The 12,682-nt window shown below is 35.4% G+C and overlaps 1 protein-coding gene across 4 annotated transcripts in view; it reads right to left on the bottom strand.

Annotated features, from left to right (window-relative positions):
• Nucleotides 1–12,682, bottom strand: part of Cfh (complement factor H) — an 88,040-nt gene that overhangs the window by 4,535 nt on the left and 70,823 nt on the right. For all 4 annotated transcript variants that reach the window (XM_017797755.2, XM_008831575.3, XM_008831576.3 and 1 more), the window contains 6 exons: nucleotides 10,566–10,748; nucleotides 10,156–10,365; nucleotides 8,515–8,688; nucleotides 7,448–7,624; nucleotides 6,272–6,448; nucleotides 3,292–3,474 (listed from right to left, as the gene is read on the bottom strand). In XM_017797755.2, the coding sequence (XP_017653244.1) occupies nucleotides 3,292–3,474; nucleotides 6,272–6,448; nucleotides 7,448–7,624; nucleotides 8,515–8,688; nucleotides 10,156–10,365; nucleotides 10,566–10,748 (1,104 nt within the window). The remainder of the gene's footprint in view (nucleotides 1–3,291; nucleotides 3,475–6,271; nucleotides 6,449–7,447; nucleotides 7,625–8,514; nucleotides 8,689–10,155; nucleotides 10,366–10,565; nucleotides 10,749–12,682) is intronic.

Consider the following 12,682-nt stretch of genomic DNA (forward strand, 5'->3'; position numbering starts at 1 on the left):
AAGGTGGGTCAGCACAGAGGAATCATTTCCTCCATGCTTCCAAGGGAAGCCAACCATCGTTTAGCAGGACCTTTGTCTTACCTTCACATAGATGGAACTGGTAAAAGAAAGGAGCCAGGGGCTCCTCCCAAGCCCATGTGACCCCTGAGGAACAGATCCTCAAATGACCTTAAGAGTAAAAATAAATCAGTTTTATCTGCACCAACTGTATGGCCTTAAACACCCGAAAGGAAAGCATAACCAAAGATTAAATGGGCCAACATAATTTCATAAGAGTCCATATGTATAGCTAAAGGCTACATAACAAGCAAAGGAAAGCGATATCTTCTTTTGAGTTGATGGCCAGGGTGGCCAAAGGGATTCCCAGATAGTAACCCAGCATAGAACTGGGAAAATGAACAGCAGACCCCAATCTTATCCAAAGGAATACAGACAACTGATTACCGCTAGATGAAGAACAGCTGACCCTCCTAAAACAAAGACCTCTAGATAGGCTAACTAGATTCACCAGAAGGTCAAGTAGTGGGGAATGTCTGGGGGTGCCAACAACACAGCAGACAGTAGCAGGGATATCGGAGAATAAGGGCTCTAGTGGGGGGAGGGAGGCTATGGTAGGGTGCTACCTGGGAAGTGGGTATATAAATAAATTTAAAAAAATTCTTCAAAGCATAAAAATTTGCTCCTTAATAATTAGTAAATGTGAAAAACATTACCATTGAAATCTACCTGATGACTTTATATCCATGCTCAGATGCCAAGGAGCTCAGAAAATAACTGACTGTGACTAGTAATAATCAGATATATAGAGATTAGAAACACATGTGCATCATAGTGTCAATTGTATTAAAAATGATTTTCTTCTGTATGAAACTGTATTTTAGTAATGAAATGGAGATCTTTTTTAAAGTTTAAAACCATTTAATTTTATGACTTATATGGTTTATATGGAGTACATTACTGTATAACTATCAATTCAACTGTAAACCTAAAAGTTTACAGCTAATTTTGAAAGAGATGCATCTTAGCTCTGGAAATTGTTATTGACTATGTCAATGCTGTTGTAACAAAATGCTTCTTCTAATTATATGGTTATTAAATAAATAATTAAAAAAAGAATCTCAAGAGTAAAAAAAAGGGAATAGGTGCCTTGTTAGCACAGTAGGTAGGGGAAATTTTCATAAAAGTAGGGGAAATTTTCTAAAGTTTATATGGAAGCACAAAAGAATAAGCAAAGAGAAACAGAGTGAGAAAGTCTGATGATATCACAACACTTTATTTTGAGACATACCAGGAGCCACAGGAACCAAAACAATATGGTATTGGCATAAAACAGACACACAGTTCAATGAAAGAGAATAGAAATTTCAAACACATACCCATGCATCTATACTTAACTGATCTTGACCAAATTTTCAAAATATCCATTGAAGAAAGGGAAAACCCTTCAATAAATGGTTCTAGGAAAGCTGGATATCCATGGGAAAATGATTAAAATTTGGTTTCTATTTCTGATTCTGGGCAAAAATCAACTCAAATTGGATCAAAGACTAAAAGGCTAAAACTACTAAAAGAAACATGAGAGAAACTATACTTGGCTCAGGTGATGAATTTTTGGGATAGAATCCCCAAAGCATAAGAAACAAAAGCAAAATGACAAATAGAATTTTATCAACTAAAATATTTCTATATAGCAAAAGAGGCAGTAAATAGAATTAATAGACAACCTAGATAATTAGAGAAAATATTTATCAACTATCCATTACCACAAGCTTACTGTTAAAAATACATAAAGACTGCAGAGTACTCAACCCTAAATGGGACATCTATATTGCATCCTCTCCTCCCAAGAGTCAGGAAATCACTGGGGGAGAGGGTGCAAAAGTAATCTAAGGTCCACAGGTGGTAGACGAATACAAGAAATCCATGTTGCCTTAACACCACAAGATAGTTGCACATATGAACCCACAGCACCTATGACAGCATACATGAAACCTGTGGAAGCTCAAGCAAGAAAAAAACTCACAATGAGTCAATGAAGTGGGCAAGATGCCCCAGTCCTAGCTAGAGATTTATTGGCAATTGACAGCTGCTAGGAGAGGGTGAGTCTTCTACAGGAGTGTGATGCCTGGTAACCTGACTGGACTTCAAGGAATATAGACCCATACCCAAGAGCATTTGGCAAACACAGATTAGACTCCTTAGACCTTTAAAAAATAATTATAAAGAGCATATATTTGGGAGCAGGTAATGGATTGGGATAGAGATATAAAAATAATACATAATTCAAAATACTTATCAAAAACAAGTAAACCTACCAAAATTGGGCAAAATGAATAGATATTTTTCAAAAGAAATAAACACTGTCAATAATGAAAAAAATCAACATCATTAGCAATAAGGGAATTGCCAGTCAAAGCTACACCAAGATAGCAGATACCAGTTAGAATGGTATTAAAAAACAAGCCCTTAAAAGTAACAAATGCTAAGGGGCATGCACAGAAAAACTGTTACACAGTGTTGATGGAAATGTGAGTCTGTGTAGTTATTATAGTGAGGAATGTGGAGATTTGCTTAAAAATTTTAAAAAATACACAGCTCAATAAAAAGATTAAAAATAGATCTATCATATATTATTCCTATATCCTTTTGCTTGGTGAAAAGAAATCAAGTCAGCCTACTAAACCTGTATGTCTATGTGTAAAGCACACAGCTAAGTCACAGTAACTAAGATGTGAAATATGTTTAGATGCCCATCAGTGGATGAATGAACATGAAAGACATCATGGTACATTTATACAGTGGAATATTATTCAGACATCGCAAGTAACTAATTCTCATTATTTGAGTGAAAAGTTGGAAGTGGATGATATTATGTGAAATGAGCAGAACACAGTCATGTGTGTTCTCTCATATGGTGGAATATTCTTAAAAATCTACTTGAATGCATAATATTATTAGTAGTGGTTGGAGAGGTGTATGTAAGGGAAGGATGTATGAGGGAGGGGGAATTTAATCATTCAAAGGTGCATATAGGTATGGGAATATCTTACTTCCATTTATACAAAAATCAATACATGCTAACCAAACTCTTAAAATAAACACTAATGTATTTGACAAATATTTAATTTAAAAAAGCATTAACAAAACTTGATTTCCTCACACACTGATATTGGGCAGTCAAGCATTAGGCAAAACAGTTATTGTTAATCTGTGAGTGTTCTGTCTGAGTAGAAAGATGTTGCAATAATCATCAAACAGATTTTCCCAGCACCCGAGAGAGTTGACACTTACGTAAGCATTTTGGAGGCTCTGACCACTCTCCATTTCTGCATGTTATTGTCTTGCTGCCCTGTAGTTGATAGAGGGCCTGGCACTGATACTCAACTGATGAAGCTGGTGGGTACACTGGCAATGGGAAGGAGGTAATGTCTCCATTGTCAATAGGTGGAGGAGGCCCACATTTTCCTGTTGAATCTAAAAGATAACATTCGGTTTTTTGTGAGACCAAGTCAAAATACAGGATCATGTAAAATTAATATAAATAAAGTGTTCTATATAACATCAAGACTTTCATTATTTCTAGCTAGAGAAATGATTACTGGAAGAAATATTTTGTTGTTTTGTTTTGGTTTGTTGTTTTTATTTTTTTGAGACAGGGTCTCCCTGTAGCCACAGCTGACCTGGAACTCACTATGGAGACCAGGTTGACCTCGATCTTATGGAGATCCACCTGTCTCTGTCTCCTGAGTGCTGGGATTGAAAGCATGAGCCATTATGCCTGGCTACTGGAAGAAATTTAATCATACAAATGGTGAGTTAGATCTTCAAACTCTTCCTTTCTCTTCACTGAAGGTACTTAATAAATTATGACAAGTATGTTGCCACAATTTGTATGTTCTAATACTATTAAATATATTGTGAAAATAATGAGTTGGCATATAGCTAAGACAGGAAGTTTATAGTATTAAAATATACTGCAGTATTTATTGTACCTCTAATCGTATTTCTTGATTTTTATAACCATTTCCCTAAAAACATCCAATTATTGAAACTAATTAAAAGATTATTAAATGTACTTGTTGGATTCCCTGATACAGTCAATAAAAGAGGATCTGGAGAGATGGCTCAGTGGGTAAGAGCACTGACTGCTCTTGCAGAGCACCAGGTTTGATGTCCAGCCTCCACATGGCAGCTAACAACCATTCATAGCACCAGTTCCTGGTTATTTGGTGCACTTTTCTGTATGTGTAAATATACCTTTGAGTGCCATGCCTGTGGGGGTCAGAAGAGGGTGACAAGATCCCCTGGAGCTGGAGTTATGGATGGTTGCAACCCACCTATTAGTGCTGGGAAATAAACCTGGCTCCTCTGCAAGAGCAGTCAGTGCTCTTAACCACTAATCCATCTCTCCAGCCCTAAAGAAAATCATTTCAAAAGAGACCAGCAAGATCTCTTTACTAATCACCTTGGACCAAAATTCAAAAGGAAGTAGCTCCCCAGCCACCAACCATGGAGGCCACAGGAAATGAAAGAAAGTAACTGCTAGTCTCAAGTTTTATATCCAGTGGTGCTAATCTTTGTAACAAAGGTATACACGAAGACATACTCTATAAAAGAGGACAAAGAGAACTTACCTAAAGTAGTTACTAAAGAATAATCATTAAAACTTTTTAAAGAAGCTGGGTATGGTGGTGCATGTCTCTAATCCCAGCACTTGGGAGACAGAGGCAGGTAGATCTCTTATGAGTTCAAGGCCAGCTGATCTACAAAGCAAATTTCAGGCCAGCTGGGGTTACAGGGAGACCCTGTCTCAAAAAGAACTGAGCCCCCCCCCAATTACTTGAAGAAGTGAAAACAGAAAATAAGACTTCAGGAGAAAAGTAACTAATAAAAGGAGGGGTATGTAATAGATGGGTCTTTTGTTTGGGGTTTGCTAAGGCATGTTCATGTTTGAAGTAAAATTCTATCATTTGTTACTACTGGTGCACAAAGTATGTAAAAGGAGATGCTAAGGGAATTTCTACTTCAAACATAGGAATGGTAAATGGATTTTAAAGGTGAGTTCAATTTTCGTATTTTTATTGAAATATGAAATGTCAATATTAGAAAAAGTTAATAACACACACAATCACCTAGAGTGACTTCAATAAAATGATTTGGGAAGTTGTCAGATGTATGCATTTGAAAAAATAAAAGATATATTAAAATGGAATTTTTGAAAGTTATTCCTCTAAAGAAACGAAAGAGAAGAAAAACAGAGAAAACATACAAATAAAATTATGACAGCTATCCTGAACATACAATTGTTTCACATGTAAATGGTCTAAATACAGAAATTTGAGCTATAGACTGGACATTTGAAAATGGCTTATAGATAGCACATAAATTTGTTCTTCTCCAATATATAGTATATAATTAAAGGTAGATGACTCATTGACATAATTTTGGGCTTTGCTGTGTTCTAGTTAGCTTTCTATTGCTGTGATAAAAGACTGACTAAAACCAGCTTGGGGAGGAAAGGGTTTATTTGGCTTACAGCATATAGTCCATCATCAGACAGCAAGACAGGAACTCAATGCAGGAACCTGGAGGCAGGAACTGAGGCAGAGAGCATGGAGGAAGTCTGTTTACTGACTTGCCTCCTCCTGGCTTGCTCAACTACATTTCTTATACAACCCAGGCCTACCTTACCAGGGATAAGACTGCCGGTATTTGGTTGGGCCCTCCTACATCAATCATCAATTAAGAAAATGCCTCACAGACAGGGACATGGGCCAATACAATGGATGCATTCAACAACTGAGGTTTTCTCTTCCCAGGTAAATCTAATTTTTGTGAAGTTGACAAAAATACAAAATACCACATACTATATGTATAGAAATAAGTCTGGGCAAGTAAAATTGAAGAAGCAAAAACACCAATGGAGATATATCACAATTTCCACTTTAAGATGAATATTTTGCAATTGTTTTCTCAAGTCTCATATATATTTATATAATCATTTATACATAAATAATTTGTGAAAAATAACTAAGTGTCTTAAGATGTGGAATTTTCCTTATTGTTAATTGTTCCTTTAATGTGACTTAATTTTTGTTGAAATACCCACTAAACTTCTTAGTTCAATTCACTAAAAGATTTAAAATTTTAGAAATGCCATTTATTTGCATTTGAAAAATGTTATTTTCTATAAGAATCACCTCACTTTATTTTCACTAATATGCTTTATCCAATCTACATGCACAAGAAAATCAGGAATATGGTGCTGTACCTTTGCATTGAGGTGGTTCTGTCCAAATTCCATTTAAACACATCACTTCCACTTCCCCAAATGTTTCAAAAGGTTTATTGCATTCATAACGCACTCTCTCACCAGATGCATACTTAGCCATGAGCTTTGTTAATATAGTAGCATTTTTCACTTGTGGTGGATTCATACAGGAATTATCTAAATAGCAAAACAAAGTATCACTACTCAGTGTTCATTTTGAGGCGTCAATCAACAAATGAGATGTCAAATACATTTCAAGGGCATTTGCAGATAAACTGATACTCTCATTTACTGCTTTCAATAAATTTACATGCACTATTATGTAAATGAAGATATAATGATATATTAAAGTTAAGTTTTCATGTCCTTAAGCTGACAGACATTTTTCTCCTTTGGAAGCCAATGAAAATTAAAAATATCCTAAAATTTCTCTTCAAATATGGTATTAATAAATATTATAAATTCTATGAAAGCAATGTGAATTGCTAAAATGCAAAAGCGCCAGATAAAAAGATCATGTGACATCAGTTGTAACTTTCTAATCATTCTGCTTATTCATTGCAAGTTTAGCCCCATACGATTCAACACAGAGGGAGTTCTTCAGAGAGTAATTCAAGAACTGAGAACTCACTTTGAAGAATACAGTTTTAAGAAAATGATGATCAAAGAAAATGTCCCAATATCCTAACAGAAGATTAGAGAAGTAAAATATAAATAAGTTCATAATTGAAAAGTGAATCTTTAACAAAGTATTTCCAAATATTTAAGGATACTATGATCAACAACACTTAATGTTTTAGATACAAAGGTAGTAATAATAGCCTAGAGCAACATTTTCCAAACTAAGGTAAACACAAATCCCCTTAAGGTCTTTGTAGAATGTCTTCAAGGTTTCATCTCTAGAGTTTTTCTATTGGTAGCTCATCAATTTTAATGTAAATTTATAACACCTGGCCCAAAGATACTGTTAATGCTGGTGCTGGAACTATTTTCTGGGAACAATAGATCTATCAGATTAATCATTGGATATTCAATTCAATTGTTTTATTTTAAATATAAACCTACTACATCTTGCCTTAAAATTAATCTATGCCCGCTTTTAAATGATGCTAGACAATTTTATATTTATCACCTCTGACACTTTAATGAATACATGTCAAAAGTCCAGCAAAGTACCTTTGCATACAGGCTTTCCTATCCACTTGCGATTAACACATGTCACAATGTTAGACCCATCCAACTGGTAAGAAGGTGCACATTTATAAGTCACTTGTTCTCCTGACCTATATGAATCCTTTCTCTGTTCTATGGGTATGGCATTATCAAATGTGGGTAAATCACCACAATCAGTTCCTGAAAGAAAAACAGTAAGTTATAAGATACATAATATCTAAAATGATAGACACATATAGAAGAATAAATACATTATATTTCTTATAAATAGACAAAATATATTCCAAGTTCTGACTTAATTACACTGAATTGTTCTAAATTTATCCAATGTATAATTTGGGAATGACTTAAAATACTGAATACTAGTGGGTTTAGATCTTGAAATTATACATTTTGTATTCAAATTATTTTCCCTCATACCTCCCACCTTTATGATGAATTTCTATGTTTTTATTTCTTCAAATGTAAATTATTTCCAGTTATTGTTTCATATTTTTAGAGTATACATATTTATAGTGAGATTGCTGCTAAGCATGTCATAATGATGATGCTGATGAGTTGGGCCAGCTGTGCTCCAGCAGTGGAGATGAGAAATCTGAGATTTCTCATCAGAGGATGCTGACAGCTCACACTAGATGATTTGAAAAGTGAAGTAACTGGCCTCATAATCTAAAACTATTATTATTAGCACTATATTTCTCTGCTAGAATATATAACCTTTAGGAGATAACTTCTCTATTTTATTTTTATCATGAATTATATATATAATTAATATAAATATAAATGTGTGTGTGTCTGTGTGTGTGTATGTGTGTCTGTGTCTGTGGTTCTTAGTGTATGTGCCCACAGAAGACAGAGAAGGTCAGCTACTTTTGAGCTGGAGGTATAGATGACTGTGAACCACCTGATGTATATGTGCTGGGAATAAACCTTTGGTCCTCTGGAAAAGCAGTGCAGGCCCTTAACTTCTGAGCCATCTCTCCATCCCACAGTTTACATTATTATTCATACCATATATCGTTTGAATTAGATTATCTGTAACAAAGAGAATAAAATAAAATATGCTATACTTATGCAATTTGGTGGCTGGGACCACTTTCGTCCTACACATTTAATAAATGCCGGTCCATCAATTCCAAAACCTTCAGAACAATTGTATGTGACCTCTTCTCCATATTGGTAAGTGTCTAGCTCCTGAGACACAATACCATGGTGTATTGAAGGTGGAGGTCCACAAGGAAGTCCTGAAAATAACATAATGAGAGTAAAATAGTGAAATAAGTCCATGTTGCATTAGCTCAGAAATTTGGCTTTATGTGCCAGTTTTGCATGTAGCAGTGTGTGAAAGAAAGGGTCGTACAGAAGACATGACATCACTTTCTATTGTTTTGCATCTGTTAAACTGCCACAACCACAGCAAGAACTTGACACCAAAAACGTCCATACTTTAAGCTTCTCTGACAGATCAGGAATGATAAAAAGAAGCAAAAAAGCCTAGACCAACATAATTTATTACTATATTCTAAATATGTAACCTTACATTCACAGACAAATGAGGCTCTCACCAATCATCAAGGCTTCTTTTTGCAATAGGTGGGGACTATTACAAAGTTGCACAACTTGTCAAAATGTAAAGAACAAGTGACTGTGTGGTGCCAGGCCCTAACAGATACATCTACAACGCGACCTCAAACACCTAAAGCTCAGAGAACATTGTGGAAGAGAAGGAAAGAGTTTAAGAGCCAAAGGAACAAGATAATTCATTCTAGACATGATAGGAACACTGCTTCCATGAAATCTCCATAGTGTGGTAGCCTAAGAAGATGTGAATAATGACAAAATTTGTTGATACGTCAATGGAATGTGGGGCATTTCACAGCTTTCCAACCCAAGATGAAGAGCCAAAGGAAGTCAATTGATGATGAGGGATGAAGAATCAGTTTTCAACAGGGAATAGCTCCTTTATAACACATGTACACAGCAGCAATACTAAATGGACTCAGTGCATGTGTAGGGAACAATAATAGTCAAGAGACAAGAAATTGAGAGGAGGCGCATAAGAAGACTGGGGAAAGGGCCAGGGAGGAGTGCAAATGATGCGAATACAATGCTCACATGTGATTTTCCTGAAAAAATTAAAAATACAGTGAAAAAGGAGAAAAGTACCATCTAGTGCAAAAATTCAGAAAATACATTGTGGGAAAAAAAGATTAAAGTATAACTGATGGCAAACTCCCATGAACAGCTGAGTTAAATGTACTATATATCACACTTTTTGAAAGAAATGCAAGAGTTTGGGGCTGAAGAGATGGCTCAGCGATTAAGAGCACTGACTGCACTTGCAGAGGACCTGGGTTTGATTCCCAGCACCCACTGCTATGAACCGTCCTTAACTTCAGTTCCAGGGGAATACTACACCCTCTTCTGACTTCCATGGCATCGCACAACATGGGTGCACTCACATACATGCAGGCAATACACTCATACACATAAAATAAAAATAATAAATATATTTTTTTGAAAAGAAAGAAATGCAAGAGTGAAAATTGATTTTATGGTTATCAACACCGTAAAACAAGGAAGATTCACTTATGCCAAAAGAACTTTCATGGTAAAATATATAAGTGGTTCGTTCTCCTGATTTTGACCACAATCGATTATTTGTAATGATCTGTTCTAAAATCAGAACTGGGTTTTCACACCGCTCTCACCGACACACTGAGGTGGAGAACTCCACTTCCCCATGTGGCAGGTTATCCCATTCTCCCCAGATATTCTGAAATCATCATCACAAATATAGCTGAGTTTAGTGCCATGTTCATGAATTCTTGACTCAACTGTGTCTCTCCTTTCTTCTGACAATCTAGATAGCTTAATAGTTCCATGGTTTATTTCAGGGGGGTCAGAACATGAAATCTTTTCTGCATGGACAACAGAAAGAAAATAGTTAAGCATTAGTAAAATGTTTAAATTGAAAAATAAAGCCAAACCGTTTGCATTAGGCCTATCCAATTGTGGTACTACTCCCATTTTCAATATCCCCTTCTCACGAGTTCTCTTCACTTTGAGGAGAAAATAATAAACTAAATGAATGTTACAAAGTAATTCAAACTCTACTGACCAACACAGCGTGGTAGTGACTGCCATCTTCCCTCTTTGCACACCATTTCTTCTCTTTCCAGAGTTACATAATTTTTCTGGCAAAGAACAGATACTTTTTCTCCATCCAAGTAGTTCAACGTACTGTTCATAATTTGGGCCTTGGGAATCTGGGGTGGAGGTGGGCAGGATTCTTTCTCTATTTCTAGAAAATATTGAAAATTAGAATTATTGATTAAAATCATATCTTAAAGTATTCAAAGAATAATTTCCAATATATAGAAATTTAAGTAATAATGAAGAATTATCCATATAATAATATTTCTGTGCATTGTACTTTTCAAGGATGGCAGTTTAACATCTTTTCTTGTGGTCCCGTTTTTCCATTCCTTTTTAAGAAGTCTTGTATTATTTATATGAAACCTTAATTATTGCTAGGTTTTGGATGTTTTAACTGAATTTTACAGTTAAATACACATATTTAAAAATTTACATCATGATCTAAAAATAGTTATGGATAGCTATGATCTAATGTATTAGGTTACATTAAATGCCTTTTGAGATAATTCACTAATTAAATTTGATTAGGAGAGGAATATTTATGTTTGGTTAATATATCAGTTATTTTTTCATTTCTATGACCAAGGACCAGACAAAAGCAACTTAAGGAGTGTTTGTTTGGGCTCATCGTGGCAGCTGAAGTGTGAAGCAGCTGGACACAGCGCATTTGCAGTTAGGAAGTGAGAGATTAATTCTGGCACTCTGCTCAATTTCTCCTTTTTACTTACTCCAGGATTCTAGCCCATGAAATTGTTCTACCCACATTTAGAAGAGTTCTTCCCATCTAATTTAACCCAGTAGAAAACTCCCTCATAGACATTCAAAGAGGTTTTTCTCCTAGGTGGATTATAGATCTTGCCAACTTGACAGTCAGTATGAACCACAACAATTAGTAATCAATTTGACATTGACTGAATGAACCAAAGCACAGGTCATGTCCACAAAAGATTTACAGTGTGCTATTTAAACTTTAATGGTTCACCTGCACTGTTTAGGGATTTATAAACTTATGACATATACCCAGGTTAGTAGCTAATTAGTATGGCATTAAGACACTTGCAAATGTGTGCCAAAGTCTCCACAAAACTGAGACACCTCCGATGTCACTTACATATTCATAACACAAAGGCAGCTTTTATTGATTTTAATAGCTTCAATTTTTCTAGTTCTACTTGAGTACAAGTAGAACTAGAAACTAGAAACAAATTAAAAACTAAAACGAATGAATACTTGTACAGCAAATGCATTTTCCCACATATATTCTTTGAACAACTGGCTATCCATATATGAAAATAAAACAATCACCACCTTCCTTAGTATTCTAATTAAAATTGATATCAGACAGATGATAAAGCCAGAAGAAATTACAGAACACATGCACTTGATTGAAATGTATGTAATATATTTGATTTTGTGATGTCATGGAAATTCTTTCTCTGTGTTTTAGACCTGAAGAAATAGGTTAAAATATTGTTGTAAGAGCTGGGTGTGGTGGCCCACGTCTTTAATCCCAGCACTCAGAGGCAGAGGCAGGCAGATCTCTATGAGTTCAAGGCCAACTTGGCATACATAGTGAGTCCCAGGCCTGCTGGGGCTATAGGGAGATCCTATCTCAAAAAGACAAAAAAAAAATTGTGGAGGACAAGTTATCTCACAATAACAGTGGCAAATACAGAAATGAAAAGCTAAAATAGCAGAATGAACTTGTTGCTGTTCTATTGGAATTGGAGATGTCATAATAACTCAGGACAAACTGATAAGTGGTTATAATGATGGATAGATTTAATTTCTAGATTGCTTTCGATAGGGTAACCATTTTCACAATATTAATCCTACTGATCCACGAGTATGGGCGATCTTTCCATCTTCTGACGTGTTCTTCAGTTTCTTTCTTCAATGCCTTAAAATTTTTATTGCACAAGTCCTTCACTTCCTTTCTTAGATTTATACTAAGATATTTTATTTTTTTTTAGGCTAGTAGATTAAAAAGCTTAACGCCAGGAATGGAGCCTTTCTTTTGAAGCTGTTGACCAGGGGTCTCACAGACCCTCAGGCAATACTTGCACTGCTCCTGCTTTT

The sequence above is a fragment of the Nannospalax galili genome, unplaced genomic scaffold, assembly GCF_000622305.1.
Source record: "Nannospalax galili isolate Female #2095 unplaced genomic scaffold, S.galili_v1.0 scaffold955, whole genome shotgun sequence".
NCBI classification, from domain to species: Eukaryota; Metazoa; Chordata; class Mammalia; order Rodentia; family Spalacidae; genus Nannospalax; species Nannospalax galili.